The following is a 25,412-nucleotide window of genomic DNA, read 5'->3' as shown; positions in this document are numbered from 1 at the left end:
TAGGGTTGAGCCATCCTGGAATTAAGTTCTGAGTGGAGTATATTCAAAACCACAAATACATAGAGCTCACGTGCTCTGTGGTGATAGTTATGGAAAAGGCTTTGCCCCTGCATTCAGCATGGCTGTTTTCATGTTAGGCTGGGCATTATATAGGTGACCATGTTTCACAGACAGCTTTGTTATCTTAGAAGGCCTTTGGTTTGCTTTTGAGGCAATAGATGGGACACTCTGGGGTCACATCTCCTTTCTGAAATGGAAAAGAATTCTTAAAAATGTAGTTTGTGAGTTTTAGGCACTGTTGGTAGCTGTGGGGAGTCACCAGTACAAGCACAGGAGAAAAGGCCCAACCTGAACTAACCCTGGAGTTCTGCATATCAAATCTGAGGGAGAATTTGGTCAGGAGATTAGAACGGAGTGGTTTGTGCTGGGCTGGTGGAGGAGATACTTGGATGTCACTGATAGATCCTGGGTGGTTATGGTACAGACTTCCTGACTTCTGGGCTACAGAACCAGAGCTGCTCTGACTTTTTAATTATTTTTTTTTAGAAATACTTAATCACTTTCAGCTTTCATACCTAGCTGCATTTTTGCAACCTACCTTCCTGCTGAAGAAGTCTCACAAGACACCAGAACCATGATGTGCACAGCACCCCACGCTCCCACAGCGAGCTGAGCTGTGTCCCCAGGGGCTCCTCCAGTCCAGAGCAAAAGCTGAGCTCCCTGTGCTCACACAGGTAACAGCAGCTCTCACAGATCCAAGCACTGGCACGTTTGTTTTTTCCCCTTTCCGTGCTGCAAGATGTTCAACCTCACTGAGGTTGCCTTGTGCTGCAACTGGCTGTTCCCAGAGAACAGCAAGGCACTGCTGCTGTGCTGCTGCCTGCCATGGGCTGTGACAGCACAGTTCAAGTGGACACTAGACACAGTGTGCAAATATTTGAAGAGTTCCTTGATCATTTTTTACCAATGTTTATCACTTTATCTTGCTTTTGCCTTAAATTGCACCACCAACCTCAAAGTATCATATGCAGCTATGCCAAGTCTTATTTTGTTGCTAATGGATGTAGCAAACACCTTACTTAGAAGGTGCCATAACTTTCTTATTGGCATCTGGAAGCTTTCAGCTGTGTAGATTATCTATCCTTTGACTTGTTCATTAGTTATTACTTGCGTAGCACCTGAGCTGCTTAAAATCTCCAAGTAATAAATGTCACCTTCACCTTCAGCATGACTGCAAACAGCTGTGTCGTACCAGCCCTTCTGTGCCAGCCTACACAGGATAAACCCTCCCTCTGGAGTCCACTCACAGCCTGAACTGCGCTTCTCCAGGAGTATCAATTATTCCTGAAATTTCTAATTATCTGCAGGTTCTTCAATGTTGTTTCACTTAATGCCTCAGCTGAAGACCACAGTTGATGATTCTGAGCAGCAGGGGAGTAATGGGGATGGTTTTGTGCTGCTTCCCCTGGCAAAGTTGTATTTCCTGATCTGACTACGCAGGCACTGCTTTGGGAGGCAAGATACAAAACTGCAAAGGCTTTTGATAAAAGCTTTTGCTTATAATTCAAATAGAGGCATAATTTCAGAGCGTGAGCTTGGAATAAGACAGGCACAGTGTATCAATTTTATATGCAGTTGAAGATCTAATATCCTGGTGTTTATTTTAAGAATTATTAGTAGTAATGTATTCTGCTGTGTGCGCGCTCTTCCTGCTTGTAAGTCAGTTTGGAGAAAGGAAGGAAAGAATCAGATTGGAATTAAAATCTATACTGTGCTAAAGCCTGCTCCTGCTTTAAGCCTTAATGAAGGGAAGGGGAGACGAGGCTTTTATTTATTTTTGTATCACTTTTTGGGATACGCTGGTAATTCATTCCTTGTTACCTGCATTTGTGGCATCTCTTAAAAGCTGTAATTGCTGCTTGTAGATATTCTAAATTTTAACTAGTATTATTATCCTGCTAGGGATGCAAAACTTTGGCTGTAGGTGCTGGTTAGCAGTGTAAATGTAGTTCAAGGTGCACAAGTTCTGTAGGCACAATTTAAAGGTACCTTCTTGCATGCAATCCCTTCCAGAACCCAAATCCTCCTTCCTTTATTATTTTTTTTTTTTTTTTTAAAACTTCTGGTAGCACGTGGTGTGATCCTTCAGGGTTGTCTTACATTGCCCAGCCCACTGGGGCTATCACCTCTCAGCTAAAAGCAGCCACAGCCAGCAGCAGACCGCAGCTGTGGGTGGTTTCTCAGGTGCTAATGACCTTGGATTTTGGTGCTGAAGGTGGCCAGGGTTGGGTGCTGTTCCCTGGGGAGGGGAGGGACTGTGAGGCTCAGGGTGCTTGGCTCTGCTGAGCTGTGGCACAAACTGCCTAGCAGGAATCACATTTTCTGTAAGTTTTTCTCATGTCACAGTTGAGCAACTGTGAAAAATCATATCTAGGTGGGGAAATGCTGATATATTCCTGAAGCAGAGAATTAGATCAGAGTAAAACTTATCTTGCAAATTAAAAAAAAAAAAAGGCAATTTTAACTCTGCTGTGATGATGTGGATGGTTACATTTTCTGACATCCTGTTCAGAAGCTAATTAACCTTAAAAGACTAAATATTGACCAATTTTTTTTCCAAATGTAGTGTATCCTCCATTCAAGAGAGGGTATAGCAGTGGTTTTGAAAGGAAGGCAGTTCTACTTGAGAATCCTCTCTATCATCAGGCTGGGCATTTCTTACCTCTTTAGGTTAGGAAGGATACAGCTGCATATTTGTTTTTTTTTTTAAAACAGGCTTCCTATTAGCTTCCAGATGACAACATGGAAATTTATGGAGCTGTACCTGAGCTGCTAATCTGAAGTCCTGAAATAGTGAATAAATCAGAGAAGCAGCAATTATCTCAATTAGCTACCGTATGTTTGAGCAGATGATACTGTGTGATGTGAGACATCAGATTTTCTCAGTTTATACTAGACAGGACAAATCTAAATTGCCAGCTTCTGTCCTGATATTAAGCTTTCTCCAAACCGTAGTGTATGGCTTATTTTCTTCCTTATGCCTGATTTAAAAAAAAAAATAAAAAATAAGGTAGATGTTCTCTGCCTCATTAGCATCTTTTTTCAGGAATATATTGTGTTCACAGCTGTAAAGAGAAAAATCCTGATTGTTAAACCAAGCTACATATTAGCCATAATATTGCACTACTACTGCGTGTGCTGCAATCCATACACAGAGTGCTTCACCTAGCCCCGTGCTGGAGGTCAGTGTAATTGTCTTGACCCCTCACTTGAGATAAGAGCATGCTCTGAAGTGTGTGGGGGAAATCCGTGGGATAATACTCTATTAGTAGGAACAGCCACTTCTTTATTAATTTGCTAAATGAGTTAGGGCTATATATTTAGAAATGGTACAGCAGTTAGGCTGATCTGGAGAGCAGGTCCCTGGAGACTGGCTGTGTGCAGAGGTAATGTCTAATTTTGTGACAGACCCAGCATGAGCCCAGCTGCATGTGCTGAATTGGCTTTATCCTATGTGAGCACTCCCGAAAGTACCTGGTAAGAGGGCTGCTACAGTCCAATAATAAGAGATCACTTCCTCATCCAAAATGTTACCTGTTCTTTTGGCTCTTGCATCACTTCCATTTACTGTGCTAATTGGCTCTGGCAAGGACTGCTACACCAACCTTTGCATATGGTTATTGAAAAACAAATTATTCCTTGTGACTATATCACAATCAGTATTAAAGGACAGGACTGAGAACACTGCAAGATTATCCCCTGAATTGCTGTACTCAGGGGCGGTTGGTACCTGTTTGGTACCAGACTTGGTACAAGCCAGACATCATGCTTCTGTGGTCAGAGGATGCTAACAAGAGAACAGCAAATGCACAGCCATACATAAATACCTGTAAATACTGGTGCGTAGTTATATTTAGTGTTGTGGTGGGTCTTCCATCATCCAGGAATGGGGGGAAAAAAAAGAATTCAGTGGAGACTGCAGTAAAGCATAACAGAAAGGAAACCTTTGACCATAAAGTGTTTTGGTAGGATTTTATCTGAGCATGAACGGTGCTGTGTGCTCCTTGGAAATAATGTGATGCACACGTCCAGGGGGGTCAGGAAACGAGGAGCCTCCTGCTTCAGCAGGAAGAGCAGAATCTCCCATGGCCTGGTCTGCCTGCAACAAGGATTTACAAGGAGAGCATTGCTGTGATGTACAGCAAGGTGTTGTGGGGATATAACACTAACACTGATGCATTTTTATACAGAGGTGTTCAACGAATTTATCTACCCTGATACCAAACGGACCCATAAGTGGTTTTGCTGCTTGCATCTGCCACTAACGACTGTCAGTAAATCCACTTGTAGCTCCTTGGCCACCAAGCAGTGTCCTTGGTATGTTGTGTATTCCTTATGTGTAGTTGCAATTAACTCTGCCCCAAAACACCCCCCACACTTCCCCCAGTGTTTGTTCTGAATGAAATCTGATTCTTCATTCCAGAAGTACTGTCTGTGCACCCATGATTCAGCATTAATCAGGAGCCTGTAACAGAAACTGGCTATTATGTCTTGGCAGGACATCGTGATGCTGTCTTCTGGAAGGCTGGTGTTTGCTGCTATAAAGGCAGAAAAGGGCTTTGTGCAAGAAAGTTGTTAAATTGCATGAGGTTCGCGCAAGTGTTTGTGCAATGCTTCCATGCAGCATCTTTGGGGAACAAAGTGTTTGATAGTGGGCAGGGAACTGTTTCTGATTTTTTTGGGTCCATCTAACCCATCTAGGATTAATAATTGTGCTTCTCATCACTGCATCTGCTCTCATGTGCAGACACAGGTTTGGTTTGTCTTTCAGAGATGTGGTTTTCCAGTAGATAGATGCCTTGCAAACAGTGATACTGGAGCAACCATACCACATTGATTTCCACAAAAGCAATGATTATGTACTTCAGGTACAGAACAGAGGGACCCTTTGTTCTGCCTTCAATTAACTAACTTTAAAAAGGAGGAAAATAGGTACTGAAACTGAGCCTTGACAAACAAAACTGCTGTATTACATTAATTGTTATGGTTTTCATGAAGCTTTACAGAAGGAATGAAAAATTGGAGACAATTTTTTTCACTTAAAAACATATGATCTATGCTTTGATAAAATTAGATTTTTAGTTAAAGGAATTTGCAGTCGCTAAATGGTGGCCATGAAATAAGTCTCATTTATAACCATCTGCTTTATGGCTTCTGCAGAGACGTATTCCTCAGGCAATGCATCTGAGAACTTTAATGTCATTTTTATCAAAATGGTTTGGTTCTCTACTAATGTTATTAAAACCTCTGATTTTTTTTTTTTAACTTGAGAGCAGCATCCTACACTTCAAAGAAAGGGCGACTGCTCCTTTTTGTGGGGATTGCCACCGTCACAGCATGCGTCACGGTGCTGTGCCTGTGGCCAGACGTACCAGCAGTGTGTCTTAGCGGTGTATTAGATCATTAATAGAAAGGTCTTATGTTTAGCATGCCCTTAAGGAGGAAAATTAGCATAGTTCCTTTTGTGTTACAAAAAAAAAAACAGATTAGGTGGAGGCAAACTAAGAAAATACTGGGGTTTTGCTGTAGTTTCACTTCACTTGGAGGGACAGAGGCCTCAGGGTTTTCTCCCTGGAGCTCATTCTTTTTTGTGGCCACTTAAATCCGTCCATGGCTGCCAGGTGTTTTTCTCCTTTCCCAGGTTTTAGTGCATGCTGCTGAAATACTGAGTGTTCTCAGTGCCATTGGCCTTTTCTCCATGAAAGGGGATGTTTTGGGGGACTACCAAGCGCTGACATTCTCCGTGGTAATGAAGTGGTAGCTTGCGGCCTGACCTCGTATTCTCCCATTGTATTGCCATCAAGATTTTTCCTCTGAATCTTGCATCTGGTTTTTGGGTAGTTTGTATTCATCAGAGCTTACAGTGATAAAGAGAAACGGAGTAAAAGAAGGGGAACTTTGAAGACCAACCTTTGTTTTTTTCCTCGGTGTCTATGCAGTTCTTTCATGGAAATACCAAAAGGGTATTTAATACAAGTGAGCTGACACTTGAATTTTTTTTAGCGTGTGATTGTCTTTTTTTCTTTTGATCAATGTAATAGTTGTAATTAGTTTTAGTGTTTCTAAGCCTTTGAACTGCAGAGTATTCAAGCAGCTTGTTAAAGTGAGGGACTCCAGGGGAACTTTAAAAGTACTCTTCCCTTTTGCACATATTACATGTACACGGGCTTAATGATATCAGGCTGTATCTGGATTTTTTTATTCTGGGCCCCACCTCTTAAACTAATATTTTGAAAAGCTTTGAGAGGTCCCTGGAGTGTAACTGTCTGCACAGCTCAGAGCTTTGCCGCCTAAAGAGGATAAATGCTTTGAAGTCTGTACTAATCCTGACTGCCATTTCCCATATTTCTTGAGATCACTGAGGTAGAATCCTACGGGGAATAGTAACTTAGTGTTTTTATAAATACCAACTTGTTTTTTTGTTTATCCCTCTTGGTTGGCTTGGAGGATGGCAAGGAGCCCCTTTCTGCCTTCCTGATCCTACTACTTTTTTGATAAGAAAACAATTTGTTTTCAAGACAGGAGAGAGAAGCTGCCTCTTCTGTGTATGAACAAATGGTGACAAAATATAAACTTGTCACCAGGACGGAGCCGAGCAGGCCCAGGAGATGTGTGGTGGGATTCGGCCCTGGGCTGGTGCAGGCCTCGGCTGGGCTGTGCCCGGGCCGTGAGCTGGGACTGTGGTGACCAGACAGCAAGGAGCATTTCTGTAGGTAGTAAATGAATAGCTAAAGCTACATAACGTGTGTTGTGTGAGAAACATTGCATCCTGTAGTGAAACAGCTTGTTTTGGTTGAAGTGATGCTGCCTGGGTCCCAGGCTGGGGAAGCGAGGCCAGCAGTTGTTAGCCGAGCAGGTACTGCTCTTACTTCAGGAGCTGTTTTTCCTTGGTTTATTTCTATCTTCTGTCACTTTGAAGAGCTCTATTTTTATTACATCCTCCAGTAGCAGATTTCTGGTTTCCCTTACCCCATGGCAAGGCACTAATGCAGAAAGGGCTGTGGGTAGATTTGATGAGATGCACAGCACATTGTTTTACTTCCCTTTGTCTAAGCGTGGTCTGTGGGGAGTTATTTTAAGTGAAAACAGAGCACAAATAAAACCATAATAAGCATCAGGTGGGATAAAGCTCAGATGTCTAGGAAGGCCATTTTTTTTTTCCTGTCAAAAGGAGGAAAAATTATTTTTATTTCATTCTCAGGTAAATAAACATCTGGGGCCAGTGAGCACGAAGGGAATGAAATGAAGTTAAATAAGGCATATCCACGGGGGTAAAAATCCGCATAGCAAGTGTTTGGCAGGGAGCTGGAGAGGTTGCTTCGGTTTCCTGTGTCCCTGCTGTAGGGGACACCAGTGGGGAAAAAGTAGCTTTTAAAATCTGGGAGCAGATTACCAAATCAGAGCCAAGCTGGTTCTGAGGTACATTGAATGCAGCAAGGACGGTCCTGGGGCCCAGTGGGAAGCAGCTGCTGGCACTGTCACTGCCACCTCATGGGCATCCCCAGTGCCTGTGGCAGCACAGACTGTGCTGGTGTCTGCCAGGATGTCTTTGGGGTCTTCCATCTCCAGGTTTGTGCTCGGTAGGGTTGATCCTGCGTGAGTGGGCAGTGTCCAGGTCAGTGTGACATAGGGCAAGTGGTGTGTGGGGTGGTCTTCTAGAGGCCTCTGAGATTCCTCTATCTTCACTACTGGTTGTAAGAAATAACTGGAATGGTAGAAATTATAAGCATTAGTAATTAATCCATAAATAACTTTCCCACTTGGAATTAAATATTTATTCCTTTGGAGTCTCACCATTGGTGTAAGTAGATAGTGTTGTCTGGGAATGCAGTGCCCTTTGAGACTCTAAGCAATGTGTTTTTTAAAGTTTTCTGACTGGAGGTGGTAGTGATGCTTTGCAAGAAACAGGGCAGATAATGTGGCTGTGCAAATATTGAAATGAGCATGAGTAGTCTGATTATTCTGAAATTATTCAGGTACTCACAACAGTCTCTGCTAAAAAGACCCACAACTGCTGCTTCTCCCTCAATTCCAAACTCTTGCTATTTTAATAATAAAACCCCTTTATAGCTGTTTCCATTTAACAATAGAAAAAAATCCATTTAAAGTAAGATACTGCGCTCTTCTACCATGTAACCTGTTGTGGAATGATGAATCACTTCAGGTGATATATTAATCCATTAAATATTTATGGACAAACTGAAATGTATACTTGTAATTACTCAGTTATTGTGCAGAGCTTCATAGATGCATCTCTGTGACAATGACTAATGCTTTTAGGGGTTTCTGTTCATGCTGCCTTTGAACAATTCTTGTATTTTTTCCAAAAAAAACAACAAGCCACAAAAATTCTCTTTTTCGTTATAGGAATCCGGAAGGTTTGAAGTCACAAGAAGAAAAGGTAGGAGGAATTTTTCTTTCAATGTGCTTGTTGGTGTTGAGTATTCTTACAGTGACTTCTTAAAACAAACATGAGTTTACAGACTTGAAAAAGCATACTGCTGCCAGGTTTCAAAGACTGCCTCCTAACACTCACCTGACAGATCTTGGTGTAGCAACTTGTAGATTTATTTCAATGAAAAGTTGCTTTTTCAGAGTGGAATGGCATTACAGGCTTGGGCATGCAAGTCAAAGTTTAGGTGCTGGTGTGATCTAAGCTCTGACCCTGGAACATTTTAGAGAGAAAAAGGCTGAGAAGTCTTTCCATGCATCAGTGTGCTGCAAATCCACTCCAAGGCATAGCAGCATTGAACACAAGTTGTGCAGGTGCTCTGAGCACAGGTCCTGGCCCTGCAAACTTCTGCATTAGTAACTAATTGCTGCTGTGAGCAGCTCACTGATGATTCCTGGCAGCTGGGTGAGTATGGACCATCACAGAGCTCATTCTGGTTATCATTAATTTTGATTTTGTTTAGCAGATGTTTTCCAGATCATGCAGTTGTTTGCCTCATCTGTCTCTGTATAATGTAAAGAGGTTTTAACTACCATTGTTTTATTGTGTATATAGAAAGGTCAGGTCCTCTGTCTTCTTGTCGTCTGGGCAAATAATCCCTTGGCTTTTGTGTTTTTTTTTTTGTTTTTTTTTTTTTCTGTGAACACAGGTCTCTAGACAGGAGCTTTATTGCTCAGTGAGAGTGAGACAGCAGAAGGACTTGAACAATTTAAACATACAGTTGTTGCAAAGGCAAAATCTGGTTAGCTTAGATTTACAGCATGCATGAGTTTGTCTAAACTTCCATTCTTTTCTAGGGAAGAAATCCCATTTTATCAGAGCTCTATCAATGTTAAACTGAGGAGGAATCATTGGTTGTTAAAGTGGCTCTGAGATGCAAAGAACATTTCTTCCTCACAGGTGTCAAGACATTGTTCTAGCTGTGCAGTGTGTGGTGCAATTCATTATTGACACAGATTGAGTCCAGTCTTGTGCTGGTGTAAATGGGTTTAATGAACAAAACTTTGCAAAAGAACTCTGACTTCAGACGTGATTTGGAGCTTCAGAGCTTGCTTCTGAATGAAGGTAACCAGGATTTCTAGGAATTCAAACAGCAATTTTTGAAAGTAAGTCTGAGTTTATGGGTTATGAAGGTGCTTTGAAAATGTTACTTCAGAAAATCAGGTGTTTGAAGGGCTGGAGACTACTTGGAAGTGAAGAAGGAAATGCTAACATGGTAAATACATGTTGGTCACTAAAAGCTGTGGATTCACCAAGCTGTCTGGGCACGTTCAGCAATGACTAAGGATCTCCCTCTGTGGAGTTGTTCCTCAGTAGTTCCTATGAAATAATTCAACAAAAGCCTCCTTCAGAAGCCTGATGAGTATTAAAATGTTTGCAGAGCAGATACCACTTCAGGCAAGAAAAGCATTTCAGGTGAGTAAAAATGTTTATGCACACAAAAGGATTTAAATTGTTACATGGCATGATCTGTTTTTTTTCTATTTTTTTCTATAGAATGGTAACTTTTGTATGGATAATGTTTTTTTCCTAAAGAAACCAGAGTGGACTGGAAGAGGTTGAAGGGTGGAGAGTTTCTTTTTGGAAAGGAGGAAGAAGATTGTTCCTTGTCCCAGGTGGAAGAGTTGAATTTGGAAAAAGTTGAAAAATGAAACTTAAAAATATCTAACAAACTACCACGAAAGAGAACATGTAGCCAGCATGCTCTGTTTTCTTTTATCCTGTAGTCATGGATGAGCAAGAGTAATTAAAAATTTTTGCTGAAGCAAGGGGCAATCCTGGCTTACACTCTTCAGAATTTCTTTTTTCTCTTTTGGACAAAAGGTTTGATTTTGTTAGATTGAAGTTTGTTTCTTTCAAAGGAAAAAAAGCCTGGATTGTTGAATGTTCCATGTGTAAACACTGACTCACTGTACTTATTTCCTTCAACAAATAGTCCATTTAATTGACGCTGATGGTCAGTTGTGCCTGGGCTTACAGGGCTGTGTTTATATTAGATGAAAGAAAGATGTGAAAACACTCCTAGCTGTGGATGAGCCTAGTTAAACTGGGATGCATTTGGTTTCCAGCGTCAGGACTGAAAATGCTGGAGAAATTTTGAAGCTGCTCCAAAGCCCATTACAGTCGATGAATGGTTTCCTTTGACTTCCGTGGGCGCTAGATGAACAGTAATTACATGATCTTTTAATTGCTGTGGTACAGAGGGGAGATGCCTCCCTGACTGCAGCTGGCAGCCATCTTCCACTGTGATGTATGAAGACTGATTTCTTTCTGAATTTAAGTGGCAATGGCTGCAGAGCTGTTTTGTTCCTGGGCTGCCTAGCTGGTGTTTGAATATTATCCTTTTAGACTAAAGATGCTCTGTGAACTGAAAACAAAACAAAAAAACTCATTCTGGTAGTTGATTAGAAGCTGCAACAACACTTTTCCTATATTCAGTTTAATCCCATTAAGTCAAAATTTTGCTTTCAAACATAACCCACTGCAGTTTACATCCACATTATACTCCTGTAATGGAAAACAGAACATGTTATGAGGCACCAGATTTTGTGATGCTGGGTTTAAAGGGAAAAACAAGAAACCAGCATGTGGTAAATAAGCACAGGATTTGAACACCATTTTTTTATTACTCTTCTAAACTCAAATCAGGGGGCAAGTTAGAGGAGGCAGACCTTTTTTTCCAACTAACCATTTCTTTCTTATTCCATTTCTATCTAAATACTTTTCCATTATTTACTCCATATGTTTATACAACCACACCCCATGCAGTTCTTGCAGAGAGGATGCAGTATTGGCTTCTGTGATGTTTGTTTTCTAGATTGTTTTTGTCTCCCTTAGTATCTGCTGGCACCCCAGTGAGTGTGTGTTGAGCAGATGAGCTCCCTTCATTGAAGATGAGTGGGATTTGACCTGGCTGGGCATGTCTGGGTGTACAGCTCTCTGGTTTCAGGTGTTAGCATGTTAACTTGTGTTTTTACATCAGCTGTCCAGCATAGGGCAGTGCAGAGGTGCAAGAGAACAGGGTGGACACAGCAAATAGGAACACGGTGTCAGGAAATGCAGCAATTTGTGCTGACTGGGTGGACACAACATGTATTTAGTGGAAAGGAAAGAGAACAGCATGCAGCGGAGAACAGGGAGACTAAAAGGCTTACAGCAACTCAGAAGTGCTAGACCAAGCTCCGAAGGGAAAGCCTGTGAGCATTTGGCTTGACAGCGGCAGGACTTCATTTCAAAGATGAGTGAGTTTTTTACTATGTAATGAGTATAGATGAACATATGATGCTCATCTGTTCCTGTAAATTAAGGATCACAGAATTTAAGCATGTAAAGGCCATGTACATTCATATCTATCAAATTCTACACGTGCAGCAGAAGGGGTCTCTGGTGGCAGTCCTGACGATTTCAAGCACATAAGGACTAATTCTGTGACTTCTGGAGCTGACAAATGCTCCTGCTGCTGTTGGAAGTGCAGGAATAAAAGATGCTCAGTACTAAGAATGAAGTGTAGGCAGAGTATAACTGTATGGCTAAGTGTATGGATAGTCACATTAAGTATAGAGGCAGATATTCAGCAGACACAAATGAGCAAAGCCACACAATTTAATGGACCACCAGTGCTTTTTATTAGCTGAGGATCTAGCTGAAACACTTAACTTTTAATTTGTTTTTGTTGCTCACAATCATCCATTCAACAAATTAGTGTCAAAAGTTGCTTTTTAAACCATTCAGCCAAGAAATGTTCAAGCAGATTGCTTCCACTCTGTTTGTCCATATAATCTTAAATGAGTTGCAACTCCAAATTTATTCAGACAGATGACATCAAACTACCATAAAAATACAAACTATCTGTTTAGCATTAAAAGGATAAAGCCTTTTCTTTGAAGCATTCACAAGCTCTGTATTGTGGAAGTCCTATTGTATTTTTTTTGTGTTTATTAATGATACACGATCCTCATCATTGTAGTGAGTTTGCTAATCACAATGCTGAACAAGAGAACAGAGCACACCCAAGTTGCCATGGTTTTACTGAAAGCTCTGGAGCTGCATCAATTAACAGTGGTGGAAGATCCAGCCAACAGCTTAAGGAATATTTCATTGCTTGCCACTTGACGTTGGTTCTTATGCCCTAGATGAAAAAACAACTCATGGTTATAAAACAGTAATGCCCTTTAGAAATTCTATTGACTTTGTCCTTTCTTTCTGCACATTTCAAATTTCCTCCTCTCCATGGAAGATGAAAGGCTCTCAAAACTTGGCAGGAATGGCAAGTTTCTCTCCTCAGACCCTTCAGGAACACAATGAAGTGATCAGCTGTAATTACTACTGTAGTAAATCACCTATTAATTTTGTATGCCATTGTTCTTTTCCTATTGCTAGAGTCCAATAAACTTGTTTTTGTACCTTAACATCCCCTGGCAAATCAGTAACCATGACTGTACTGCACTGCTCTTTAGAAACAGCTGTGCTCCTATGATTGTGGCTGTTGGGCTTTCCAAATGACGTCCAGATTACATGACACTACACAAATGTGCACGTTTGTATGTGTATGCTACATGCATATAAAATTGGCACATTCAGAAACATGCCAGCTTTAGCTTTGGGATGTGCTTCAGATGTTCAGAGGAAAGGCTATGTTAAAAAATACCTGTTTTGTAGGATCACAAGTAAGAATAATTTCCTTGTTTATTGTGCTGATTTTTAAAATTACTCTTTGCTTTAAGCAAAGATTCATGTCTTCATCCATCTGTTCTTTTAATTTTCATAGAAATTTTTATATGCCCTGAAAAATCGAGAGGATGTTTTTCAATGAATGGAAATCTGACTGGATATGGATATTTAGGTCAGCATATTAATGTTAAGCTCCTGTTTTTTTAAGCTTAAACTGCAGTCCCTCAGCATTTTTGTACATTTTGTAACATTGAATCCCACCTGATCATTCTTCATATACATGATACCTACTTTTGCAGCGTCGGCAGGGGAATAAGTAGAAATGAGGGTAAAAATCTTTCCAAGAAACTGCTCAAAACATTTTTCAGCTTGTATTTTATTGTAGAGGCAGGCTAATCCAAATTAGGGATGGAGAGTGGGCAAAGGTGTTCACTCCCACTTGTCAGCAATGGCGTTTAATTATAATTAGATATATTTTGTGGTTCTAGGTGACAGAAGTTAACAGGGAGTAAAACCATGCAGATAGGGAAGAACCCACGATAATCAACTCATTTGTTGATGTGGTAGGTGCAGTAAATTAAACAGTAATAGAGATGCTCCTCGGCAGTCTCACCATGCAGTTGGTACTGTGCACACACATGGAGCTCTGAACAAGGATGTGTGGCTGCCAACACGAGTGGGGAATTGCAGTTCAGGCAGGGAGCTCGAGTTGTCTCAACGAAGCAGTGCTGATCCTGCTGGTCATCTTTTGCTCCCAAATTACTGTTTTTTCATTCATGTGGATTACTTCTGAAAATGCGAGTGCAGCTATAGTTTAGCCTAACTTTGCCAGTAAATGTAGAAAAGCCATTGCACGCCCAACTGTCTTACTGCTGGAAGCAGAAGAGCTTTGCAGGATTAAAACTGTTGTAAATTGATACATCAGTTACTATTTTTAAGTACTTTAGGGCAGAAGGAATAAATTCTGCTCGTAGCAGAGTGGGCATGAATGTTGGGTAAGTAAATATAGTATTTGGCTTTGTTAGAGCTGCAGATTGATGCTCCCAAAGGAGCTGCAGCAAAAACTTGAGCAGCAGGAAACCAGGCAGCTGTTACCAGTAGCACAGGAGAAGGAGCTTGAAGGCAAACTTAGGTAGTGGCCAGGCTTCAGCTCCTTGGATGGGGAGAAGCAGAAAATGGAGTTAAGCCAGATTAACTTTGTGAGAATTTAGAGGGAGATGCAGGAAAACATACATATATGTATTCCATACTGCTGTTCTTCATAATCCCCATATAGAGTTTTGAGGCTGGATGTGCCTGAAGGCATCTGTTTTTTCCGTCTGAATGTAGAATGAACAGTGCTGGTTTGGCAGCAGGATGAGCCTGTTGTGCTGGTGGTCACTGTCCTGCCCATTGCAGCCCTGCTCATCCCTGTCGCACCACTGAAGCCATCCTAGTCCCTAATGTGGGGAACAGCTGGGGTATCAGTCAAGTTTGATCTCTTTTCATGCAGGGGAAATTTACTAGAAAAAGGAGGAGAAAAAGATGCAGATCAACCAAGCTTCTCGGAACAGTTAACATCAAAGCAGAATTTACTTGAACAAACTTCTAGCTTCAGGCTACATAAGAATTTTAAGTCAAAAGCATGCAAAAAAGATACCTCTATGCTCAGGAAGCAGCAGGAAACACAACGTGAATTGATGAGCAGGAGGCATTTGCCTTCCAGGTTGGATGCTATTTAGAAACCTCACAAGAAAAATGAGCATATTTCCTGGAGCTAAAGGGAGGGTGGTCTTTTTTTTTTTTTTTCCCTCCCTTGGAAAATGCCAAGTGCCACTCCTTTTGGGACACTTCTGCAGAGTCTGCCCAGTGCCCCAAGCACAGCGTGTAGGGGCACCCCGTGGGCCCCCCAGCAGAAGAGCTGTCTGGAGATGTCGTGGGGCTGTGCTGGTGGTGTTGCTTGCTCCTTCCAAACTGAGATGGATTGGCCTCCTGGTCACCTTCAACCCTCAATTTGGATGAAGACTTAATAGATTCGTTTTATTTCATGGGTTTCTCTCCCTCTTTTTATTTTTTTCATCTGATAATCTCTGTGCTCCACAGCCTCTAAATTGCCTGTCTTTCCCCAAGAGATAACTAACTAAACATTTTTCAGTCCCATAGCATCCCTTTGCTCCACTAGCCTCTCTGTTTCTTCCAATTACACTAATCACTGCTTCAGAAGATACCAGTATGAATTACACACCTTGTCTTGGCTGCATCTTCCCCCCTCTGGAAGCACTTTTCTTCTCAACCTGACCCACAGAGCATGGCAGGCTTACGCTGGTCTTTTAAGACAACTTGACCTTAAGAGAGGGATAGATTTTCAGACAAACAGTCTGTGTTGATTTAAACATCTCTAGCAGCAGCCAGGTTGAAATTCAAAGTGAGATTTTTCCATGTATGTTGGCTGTTGTTCTGGGTGGTGTGTTGCTATTCATGTGAGAAATAAATATTTCACGTAATTATGCTAAAAGTGTGGAATCGTACAGGTTGTGAATGACCTTCAAGACCAAGTGTAACCATCAAAATGACCTTCTGAGTTTTGTCATTAAACTATGCCCTGTAGGGCTGTGCCACGTGTCTCAGATACCCTGTGTTTAGCCTTAAACAGTGTCAGCATTTGGACTCATACCATTGATTTTTGCCTATCCAGGTCCCTCAGCAGCACCTTCCTGCCCTCACATGGCTCAAGAGTCCTGCCTAGCTTGGTATCATCCACAAACTGATTGTGGGTGCACTTGATCCCCTCATCCAGCTTGCTGATGGAAATGTGAAACAAAACAGGCCCCATCCTGAGCCCCGAGGAGTGCTGCTGGAGGCTGGCTGGCCCCAGGCCTGGTCATGGGGATTATTTGGGCCCTGCCAGCCAGTTCTTCACCCTGTGACCTGGGCACCTGGCTAAAGCTGTGTTTCTCCAGGAAAATACTGCAGAAACAACACCAAATTCCTTACTAAAATCCAGGCCACCAACATCCATAGTGTCTCCCTCATTTACTAAGTGGACTATCTTGTCACAGAAGGTGATCACATCAGTCAGGTGGGGCCTGCCCTTCATGGACCGATGCTGGCTGCATCTTATCACCCACTTGTCCTCTGTGTGCTGACACTAAAAAAGATCTGCTCTGTAACCTCCTCGGGTACCGAGGTCAGAACGACAGGCCTGTAATTCCCCGGATCCTCCTTCCTGCCCTTGTTGTGGATGGGAGTCATGTTGGCTGACCCCCAGACAGCTGGGGCCTCCCCGGCTGCCCAGATCTGCTGGTGAATTATTGGAAGTCAAATGCTGTTCATGCACAGAGTATTGCAGGGTATGGAAGTCTCTCCCCATAATGAGAGGGTGTACACTGCTTGCACACAACACTAAAAGGTGCGAATTTGTTGGAAACCTTAATATTCCAGAGCAGCAGTTAAAAAAAGCTCTATCGTAAGGGTTAAATAAAAACTGGCAGCAGATGTTTCTGATAAAGGCAGTAGAGTGTAGTGTGTAAATACTCTTCAACAAGTCAGCTTCTCCAGCATGTCTCAGAAATTAACAAAATAAGCAACTCTGCAGACTTCCAGCCAGCCCAAAAGTCCAGCATCGCTTATGAGCTTAATCAGGTTTTTGAGTCACGATTTTAAATGCGCTGCTGGGCTGCTTAATGTGTAAGGACATGGTATGTTTTCAATTACAGACTTACTAGGTTTCAATATGCCATTTCTTCCCGAACTGAGCTTTTACCATAAGGCAGAACAATTAAGTTAATACTTTTAGTGCTTTAACTTACTGCCCAAGTATGAGATAAACTAAGACACAAATTGCCCTCTTCACGCTCTCGTAGTTCAGGCACTTGTAGCCAGGTGCCTGTGGCCTTCACCTGTGATGGGTGCTGAGCATCAGCCTGCGTGGTGTGAGCTGGAGCAGTGGGGTTTTCAGCAGGGAAGGTGCTGATACTGCCCTCGTATTTTCTCCTGGGGCTGCCTAACTTTGTCAGGGCACCAACAAATCGTCACCAAAGCCCACGGGTGGAGAGTGACCTGTGCCGGGGGGTTGGTGCCATAGCCAAGACCCTGGGTGCTGCTGTAGCAAACAAAGTGCTTAAATAAGCGGCTTTTGAGAGGGTTCTGCTGCAAGTGGTAAAAGTTCCTTTCAGACATTACATTTCTAAGCAAGACTTCAGCTCGGTGATTAGTGTCAGTATATTTTTAATAGGAAGTTATGAGTCTGTAAAATGGTCCAGTTGTTCTCGGTGTTTGGGAGAGAAAAATCTAGTGTGTGTAAGGTAATGCAATTACTTCTCTGAAGGGGTTTTATTATGCACCTAACAGCACATTTACTGTACTTGGTAGACCAAAATAGAACCAGAATAGAATGAATAAGCCATTTTGATCCGTTGGGTAAATAAAACAGTTAAAGCATTTGTAAATATGTATTTAGTCAGCAGAGCTGATTGGCGATTCTGAAAGTGCTCCAGTCTGAGATAAGTAATCCAAGTTTAATAGCCTTCCATAAATATTTCCTTGTTTGTCACGAGGCAGTAGTTATTTATCCATGCCATGCTGCTTGTTTATTGTTTGATGAGATCTTTAGGAGAATATTAGAGCAGTTCATTGTTTTGCATATCGCTGTAAGGCAGCATAACCATTGCTAGTTCTTTCCTTGTGGGATGGGGTAGAAGGGACAGGCACCGTGTGCATTTAGCATGAGTGTGGTTCTCATATCTTGTCCTCTTCTCCTTCTCCTTTCCAAGTGGTATGTCTTATTGTCACTGCCTATCGTTCAGTTTTGTGAGGTTAAAATGTGCCTTCCTTCTGCTGAACTTCTACCTTCTGTGTGCTAAAGTGCTCCCAAAGATGTGCCATTCGGCAGGGCTGAATCCCTGCCCAGCTGCACTTTATAATCAAATATAAAACCATTGGGCACTTACTGTGGAATTCATCAAGTTCCTTATTTTACCAGAATGAAATTAATATGTGTGAAAAGTGATGCTGGACCTATAGGGCCTATGAATTTCAAAGCTTCTTCCTTCAAAAGGGTAAATTGGAGCCTGGCTTTTAAGTTTGTTCAGCACATTGGCCCAGCTCTGCTGGGTTGTCAGTAAACGTCCGTTCCTGGGGTTTGTTGTGCGAAATAGTTGGTAGGAAGGCCATAGATGATATCCACCTTTATATAATAGCATAAAGTTATGCTCTTGCTTGGAAAATAAAAAGTACAAGGGAAAAAAGTGTCATGCTTTCCATCTGCAGAATTGGAAGTCTTTACAAATGTCACTTCTTACAAGATTTCAATTTAGCTTCTCATTGCAACTACAAAGCAGGTGACAATAGTATGCAATGACCCTTCATCTATTTGTTTTGCTTCTGCCATTGAAATTCTTTGATGTGAACTGCCTATAATGTTTGTTCTTTGCTTTTCATATTTGAATGTTTTAAACAACAAATTTTTTTCTCAGAATTACTTGTTAGATTTTTTTTTTTACTATTCTTTCTAAGTTTTCTGTTTTGTTTTTGTTTTTCTTTTATTTAGTATTCGTTCTTCTTCCCCCCTATTTACTCTCCTAAAATTGTTAGTTTTTCTTAAATTCTATAAAAGTCCTGTTTAGTTTCAACTCTTCCTTATTGCCCATTAAGTACATAAGTTCATCAAGCACATTTAGCAGAATGAACATCATGGCAAACTTTACTCCCTGGGATAAGAGTCAGCGAAGCCAGAAATTGGAAGCGGCCCTGTGCAGCCTCTCAGCTGTTATCAGCACGTCTGACTCTGTTGGTACCCGTGTCAGTGAGGGATGATCCATCACCAGAGACGTTTGTACGGAGAAACAAGGGTTTGTGAACACAGAGGCTTGCTGCAAGGAGAAGAGAGGTGCTGCTGGGTGTGAGGTGGGTGTTTCTGCACCCTGGGCTGGGGAGGATGCTGATGGGACGTACCCAGCATGCAGGAGTCAGGATTTGGGCAGTGTCTCTACAGTGAGGGAAGTGTTGAGCAATAAAATGTCTGTGTGACACATAGAAAACCCTCATGAATGCAGTGTATTATCCTAGCTATACAATAATGCTTCAAACAGTGAACCTCAGCAGCAGCAGCTGATAATTGGGCTAAATTCTGGATGAGCCCATGGAGGGGGCTGTCCAGTGGGAGAGCTCACTGTCTCTCTGCTCCACTGAGTGCTGATAAGGCTGGCTGGAAAAGTGTGCTGGGTTCTCGAGGCTGGGAACTCGAGTAGTGCACAGCATCCAGGATCATGGAAAAGTCTGGGAGAAGGCTTGTTTTAAAAACAAAGCAATTTCTGCTGCTGTGGCAGGGTAAGCTGGCCATCCTGGGCTGCAAAAAGTTGAATGGATGTAGAGCTGTGGCGGCTTACTGTGGTCTGTTAGTCTGAAACCAGTGAGGAGCAGCTCCTCGCTGTGAGTCCCAGCATGGGGCATAAGTCCAAGCACATATAGGTACAGTAAATTATCCCTGAAGCCCTGAGTGCTCTCAGTACAAAGCAGCATCTTAATTAGAGGAAAACCTCACATGAAGGTAGCAGTGAAGGGGCAGAGACAACAGAAAGTCCTCTCTTTTCCTTTTGGAAATATAATAAATGCCTCCCACAAAGCTTGGAGGTTTGCATTTGGATGACATCTTGAAATGTATTCACACAGCTGGATTAGAGGCATTGCTAAGTGATCATTTCATTAAATCCCAGAGTTTGTAATTGCCACTGGGACATCCTAATGCATCTCTAGGAAGTGTGGAAGTGCTGGGGAAGTAACCGGGCTTTGAGCGAACTTCAAAAAGATTTCTCTTTGAATGTGAGACAATGCCGAAAATGACTCTTCTCCACCTTTTAGTGTTCACACAACATAAACAGCATCATCAGAGCAAACCCTTGCTGATCTGTGTCTCAGGATTGTGATTCAGCCTTCAAAGGAAGATTGTTCGTTCATCAGGGCCTGTTTATTTATCACAGCTGCATTGCATCTGATTAGACAACCCCATCGTCTTCCAGGCGTCTTTACCTGAGCACCTCCAGTATTTTAAAACAGAAGTAATAATTGCAGCCCTCTGTCTCTTCTCTCACCCCGCTCCCTTTCCAGCAGGTAGGAGCTGTGTGATTATTTCACGAGATGATGTTTGCTCACTGGAGGCTGAGAATCTGGTCTTGTTGTGAGAACAGCTCTGCTTGCTGCCCCTGCCCTGCTGCCTGAGCAGTGCCTTTTGCTGGGGTTTTGGTTTTCTGTTTATTTGGAAAACCTGAAGCATTGTGTTCAGCTGTATGTATGGCAATTAGCAGAATGAATGACATAGCAAACACACTTTATTGTATTCATTTAACAACAGGAACCCGATGAAAAGCAATAAAAGTACCCAACTAGTTTTCCTTTGTATGTAATATTGTCTCAGCACTCGGGCAGTGCCCTCCCCTTTTCAGAGTTCTCATTTTACGTGTGTGGTTTTGCAGCATAAAGTTCCAGACCTTCCTTAAACCAAGCCTATCGCTCATTCTTTCAGCGTATTCCCATGGGACAGCAGGACTTCTGTCAAAGCAGCAGCGGTCGCTTTTGGGAAGCTGACTCAGAACAGGAGAGGACGAAGGGGAGTGGGGCCGTGCGTGTCCCCATCGCTGCTGCCGACGGCAGCGGCTCTCTGGGGAGAGGCAGCTCCAACAGGACAGCTGTGAACATCCAGCCGCTCTGTCAGAGAGAACTAGGCGCAGTGCACTTAATTTAGACGTTAAATCTTTTTTCTTCCCACAAGCAAGCACTTCTTTGCTGGCATTTCATCTGCAGCTTTGGAACGAGAGGTTTTCCTTGCAGACCCCTGCGTTGGGCAGGGCTCCCGGGATGAGGTCCCTCTGGCTGTCCTGAAGCCTGGTGAGCCCATGGTGGCCAGCCACCTCCAGGGCAAGACACAGAGACTGTGTCCTTGGTAGCTCCAAGGGTGCCAGGTATCTGTGGAGTTCAATATAGCTGGTCAGAAATGCTCTGTTGTGTTTGCAGCTATGGGGGAAAGAAAAAGAGAGAAAAAAAGTTTTAGCTCACCCTTGCAAAATCTCATTGGCAATGTGTAATTTGTAAAGCCACCCCCTAGCTGTAGCTAAATTCCTTATAAGCAAGAATAAGATGGAATTAATAGAACTAATAGCTTTTAAAGCTGGGACCCGTGCTGACAAATACAACAAAGTCCAACTTTTTAATTAATTTCCAATGAGAAAGGATGAGTTTGGCTTCTGTTTCTTTACAAAGATGAAGCTCAACATTGTTTATATCTGTAGCAAAGCAAATTCCTCATCAGTTGTTGCTACAAATGCTGCTGTAAAGATAAGTGAGTTATTTTCCATAAATACCGTCTATGCTAGTATTTTTTTAATTACTTACCACCTATGCTAGTATTCTTTTTTAGTTCCTGAAAAGATTCCTGGTGCCACCAATGGCACCGTCATTTTCCCTTAAGGCATCCTATATGGCAGAAGGATTTCAGGTTTCCATGGATGTACCAAGGAGCTACTGGGAAAGCTCTCTAAAAGCAAAAGGTTGAGTTTCTTTTAATAGGATTCAGTTAGTCCTTGGAGAGGACACACAAATTTTCCTTTTAAAATTAAGATAGAAATCTGTGTTCTCTCTGCCCATTATTTATTGGATACTAGGATATGAAAGCCAAGGCTTGTAGGGAGAAGAAATATCTTTTGTTAGGCCAACCGAGATAGGAGGAAGCCGGGGAAATGGTTGAGCACAGGAGCAGTTTGTCAGGTCTAGAACGTTAATGGCAATCGTCAGATAGCGGATTCCAGCTCTTTATTCTTGAACAGAACTTGCTGATTTAAAGTTGCTGTAAACACAGTCTGCTTTCTTTCCTCGCTATCAGAATCTAATTATGTGTGTTTGCCAGCTATTATGATAAAAATGACTTTCAAGTCTCCCTTCCTTATCTCCCTTGTCTGTTATTTTTAATCTTTCCTTTTTGGGTGAAAAAAAAAAAAAAAGAAGAAGACAGTTTTGATGAGGAGTGCTTAACTGTAGGACTTCAGAAAATACTCAGAGCTGGCAGCCAAGGCTTTGGGGGAGCACTGTCATGGTGGGACGTCACCAGAACTGAGACCGCAGCAGATTTCTACTTGGTGCTTTATTTCCCTTATGCTTTAGCATTTAGGTGTGATATTTTGGATTTTCTTTCTGCTGGCGGTGTGGGCACCAGTGGCTGTCTGCTAGGGTTGAGTGGCAAGATCCCGCTGTCTTCCGGGGCATGGGGCTGAGGTCCCGTCTATGGGTGAGGAGCGTGGATGGTGGTGGGGGGCTGGAGCTGGGTGACCGGGCTGTAGCACGGGGTCTGTGTCAGCAGATTGGGGTAATATTCCTCCTGGAGCTGGCTCCTATCTGAGAGGCTGTCAGAAATGAAAATTCAGGGAGCAGATCCTCAGGCGGCGATGCATTTGGCCGCGGGTGATGCCACGTTTGTGGATGCAGCTCCGTGCCCGCAGGCGCAGGGCGCGCGGCCAGGCTGGGCAGCGCTGCCAGCTGGCACCGGGGTGGTAGCCACAATTCTCTGCCTGCACCTCCTCCCGGGACCTCACTCAGGATTTAATCAGAATTAATTCTGGTAGAAGAAGTTAAAAAGTAATAATCACTTCTTCAGCCATGTTCTTAGGTATTTTTTTCCCTTAAGATTTTCTTCTGCATCTGCTGATAGGAAAAAGCGTGTAAAAACATGACTCACTGCAATGCTAACATCACCAGAGCTGAGACAATTTTCAAGATAAAATCTACTGAAAGCTAATTATCATAATATTTAACTTCATAATGCTAGCACAAATGTCAGTCCCGTGTAAGCCCGTCGTGCCTGTCCCTACAGAGCAGTGGGGAATCCTTCAGGTCCCGGTTAGGGTTCAGCCTGAGCGCGCTGCAGCTCGTCGCTGCCTGCTGGGGCACTCTGTCAGCCTCCCCCATCCAGCCCGAATGGCTCTGATGAGCTCCAAGTAATTAAAACAGCATGCAAAAAAAAGGCAAGACACTGAAGTAGCAGATTACCCTCCAAAACTGCAGTGTAGCTTTTTGTGTTTTCCCTGTAATTGTCGCTTCTTCTGTGATTTTTTTTTCCCCGGTGTTTGCATTTTGTTTTTAAGATTAAGAGCCCAGAAAAGTGGTTGGTGCTCTGAAGGATGTGAGCTGTGCCCCTGTCCCTGGCACACTGTGTCCATCGGTGTCCTGGTGGCTTTTGCAGAAGCAAACCAAAGTGCCATGGATTTGACTCTTGGTGCCTGAGAGACTTCATCTGTTCTGGTGCTTCCAGGAGCAGAAGCAAAGCAGAGATTTATGAGGGTGGCTAAAAATACTCCTATTGATTCCTGGAGCTATATTAGCCTGAGTGATTTGGTACGCTTTACTTTCTCTGTGTGCAAACCTCATTTGGTTGCTGTTTTGTGCCTTTGTCATGATTTCAGGGAGGCAAGTTTAAAGGGAAAGTAATATCCATTGATCTGATACAAGTAGTAAGTGGGAATCCAGGCACCGCTTTGGAGATGCTGGTGCCTCCATTACACATAACTCCGACTCTTTGTCCCCCATTAGCAGGATGTGGATTTACTGGATTTGTGTTATTTATTTGATCGGTAAGTTGCATCATCAGGTCAGGCTGTAACCAATAACTAAACCCTACCCTTGGTCTTCAGGTTGGAGACCCCGAGATGCATCCCGGCTGTTCAGAGCCTCATAACTCTAGCTGAAATCTCCGGGATTCAAAAATAATTCAACTCCTATTTACACAGTTTTGAAAATAACAGGAATTAGCAGGAATTTCTCGTATCTTTATTTTGACTGCGTATATGTTCTTGGATGGATTTCAGAGTTTCATGTTGAGTTTATTTTGAATGTGGCCTTTTTATCCTAAAAGCCACTGGATTATCTTTATCACAGCACGTAACCTTTCTCATGTGCGAAGTGGGGATAACACGCAGTAAACTTAGAAACATTGCGTGGGGTGGGGAAAGTATTTTGGTATCTTTAAAATAAAGCTGTTAGAGAAACTGTGTGCGTGTGTGCCAGCAATATACCCTGCGCTGGCAGGCGACAGCTTTCTGACTAAGTTCAGGAGATGACACTGAGTCAGTGACAGATCACAGCGAGCTGCTAAAAATACTCACAGGTTGGGGACCTGGGCGCAGGGCACTGGGCAAGGGCAGCTGCCTGCCGTGCTCCTCTGTCCCTCACCCAGCAGAGCTCCTCTCCTGGTGTGGTTCCTCCTTTCTCAGACTGAAGCACGCCCGATGCCGTCCGATATTCAATGTTAATCATATGGAGACATCAGTTTTTTTGGGGGACCTAATGAAAATCAAAACCGAAGCTGTTTATTTTTGGCCTTGTGTTGTCTGTCCTGGCACATGTCAGTGATGCTGGAGGAGGTTGGGTCTGACCCAGGTGGTGCTTTGCTTCCTACAGATCCCAGCCCTTCAAAATGCTGGTCCTGCCGGGCTGACGCTGCAATACTGCATCACGTGCAGGCGGGCAGAGAAGGCCATTCTTCAAGTCTTCTTAGAAAGAGCTTTCAGGCTTTCTTATAAATTTATTGGCTAAGGGCAAGTTGAATTGGAGCCCTTTTGAAAGAGGAGGAGCAGCAGAATGAGAAGGCTGCCAGAGAGCCCGCGTGATGCTGGGAAGGAAACGCTGACAGGAGGCACAGGAGGGTCAGGAAGATGTAAGTCCTGTCCTGTGGCAATTAACGTGAGAGACAGGGTTGTTTCAAAATAAAATAAAAAGAAGAAAAGACCCAGATACTTCAGAGGAAAACACTCTGGGTCTCATCTGTTGTACTGATCTAAATCTTGCTTGAATTAGTCATTTGTGGAGGTGAGGCTGTGGCTGTAGGACGCCGGAACCTAAGAGCTGGATTTGCTTTCTAGAAAAGTTATTTACTGGCGCTTATTGGTGCTTTCCACTCTTTCTCCTCCATGTGCTTTTGGAGCAGGTGGTTTTCCTGTTGAAGAACTCTGAATATTGTTAGAGTAAAGCTCGACATCCTCAGGTGCGCTCATCAGAACAAATGGAAAGGGAAGGCTGAGTCATTTTAGCATCAGCACCCCCACAGCGGGTGCTGGTGTCCATTTAAAGCTGAAAGACAGCAGCGTGCCCCTGTCCTCGGGGTGCTGCCACTCTCACTTCAGCACAGGAAACCTGTCCTGACCCAAAGTCCCCCGGGAAGTGTGGCCCCCTTTCAATCCCCTGCAGCATCGCCATGTGCCGGAGCCGCCTG

General features: G+C 43.0%; 1 protein-coding gene across 2 annotated transcripts in view; it reads left to right on the top strand.

Annotated features, from left to right (window-relative positions):
• The window catches only part of FSTL4 (follistatin like 4), a 208,797-nt gene that overhangs the window by 7,580 nt on the left and 175,805 nt on the right, over positions 1 to 25,412 (top strand). For both annotated transcript variants that reach the window (XM_068698227.1, XM_068698226.1), the window contains exon 3: positions 8,428 to 8,461. In XM_068698227.1, coding sequence (XP_068554328.1) covers positions 8,428 to 8,461 — 34 coding nt within the window. The remainder of the gene's footprint in view (positions 1 to 8,427; positions 8,462 to 25,412) is intronic.

The sequence above is a fragment of the Anas acuta genome, chromosome 14 (assembly GCF_963932015.1).
Source record: "Anas acuta chromosome 14, bAnaAcu1.1, whole genome shotgun sequence".
NCBI lineage: Eukaryota > Metazoa > Chordata > Aves > Anseriformes > Anatidae > Anas > Anas acuta.
This window is presented reverse-complemented; position numbering and strand designations above follow the sequence as displayed.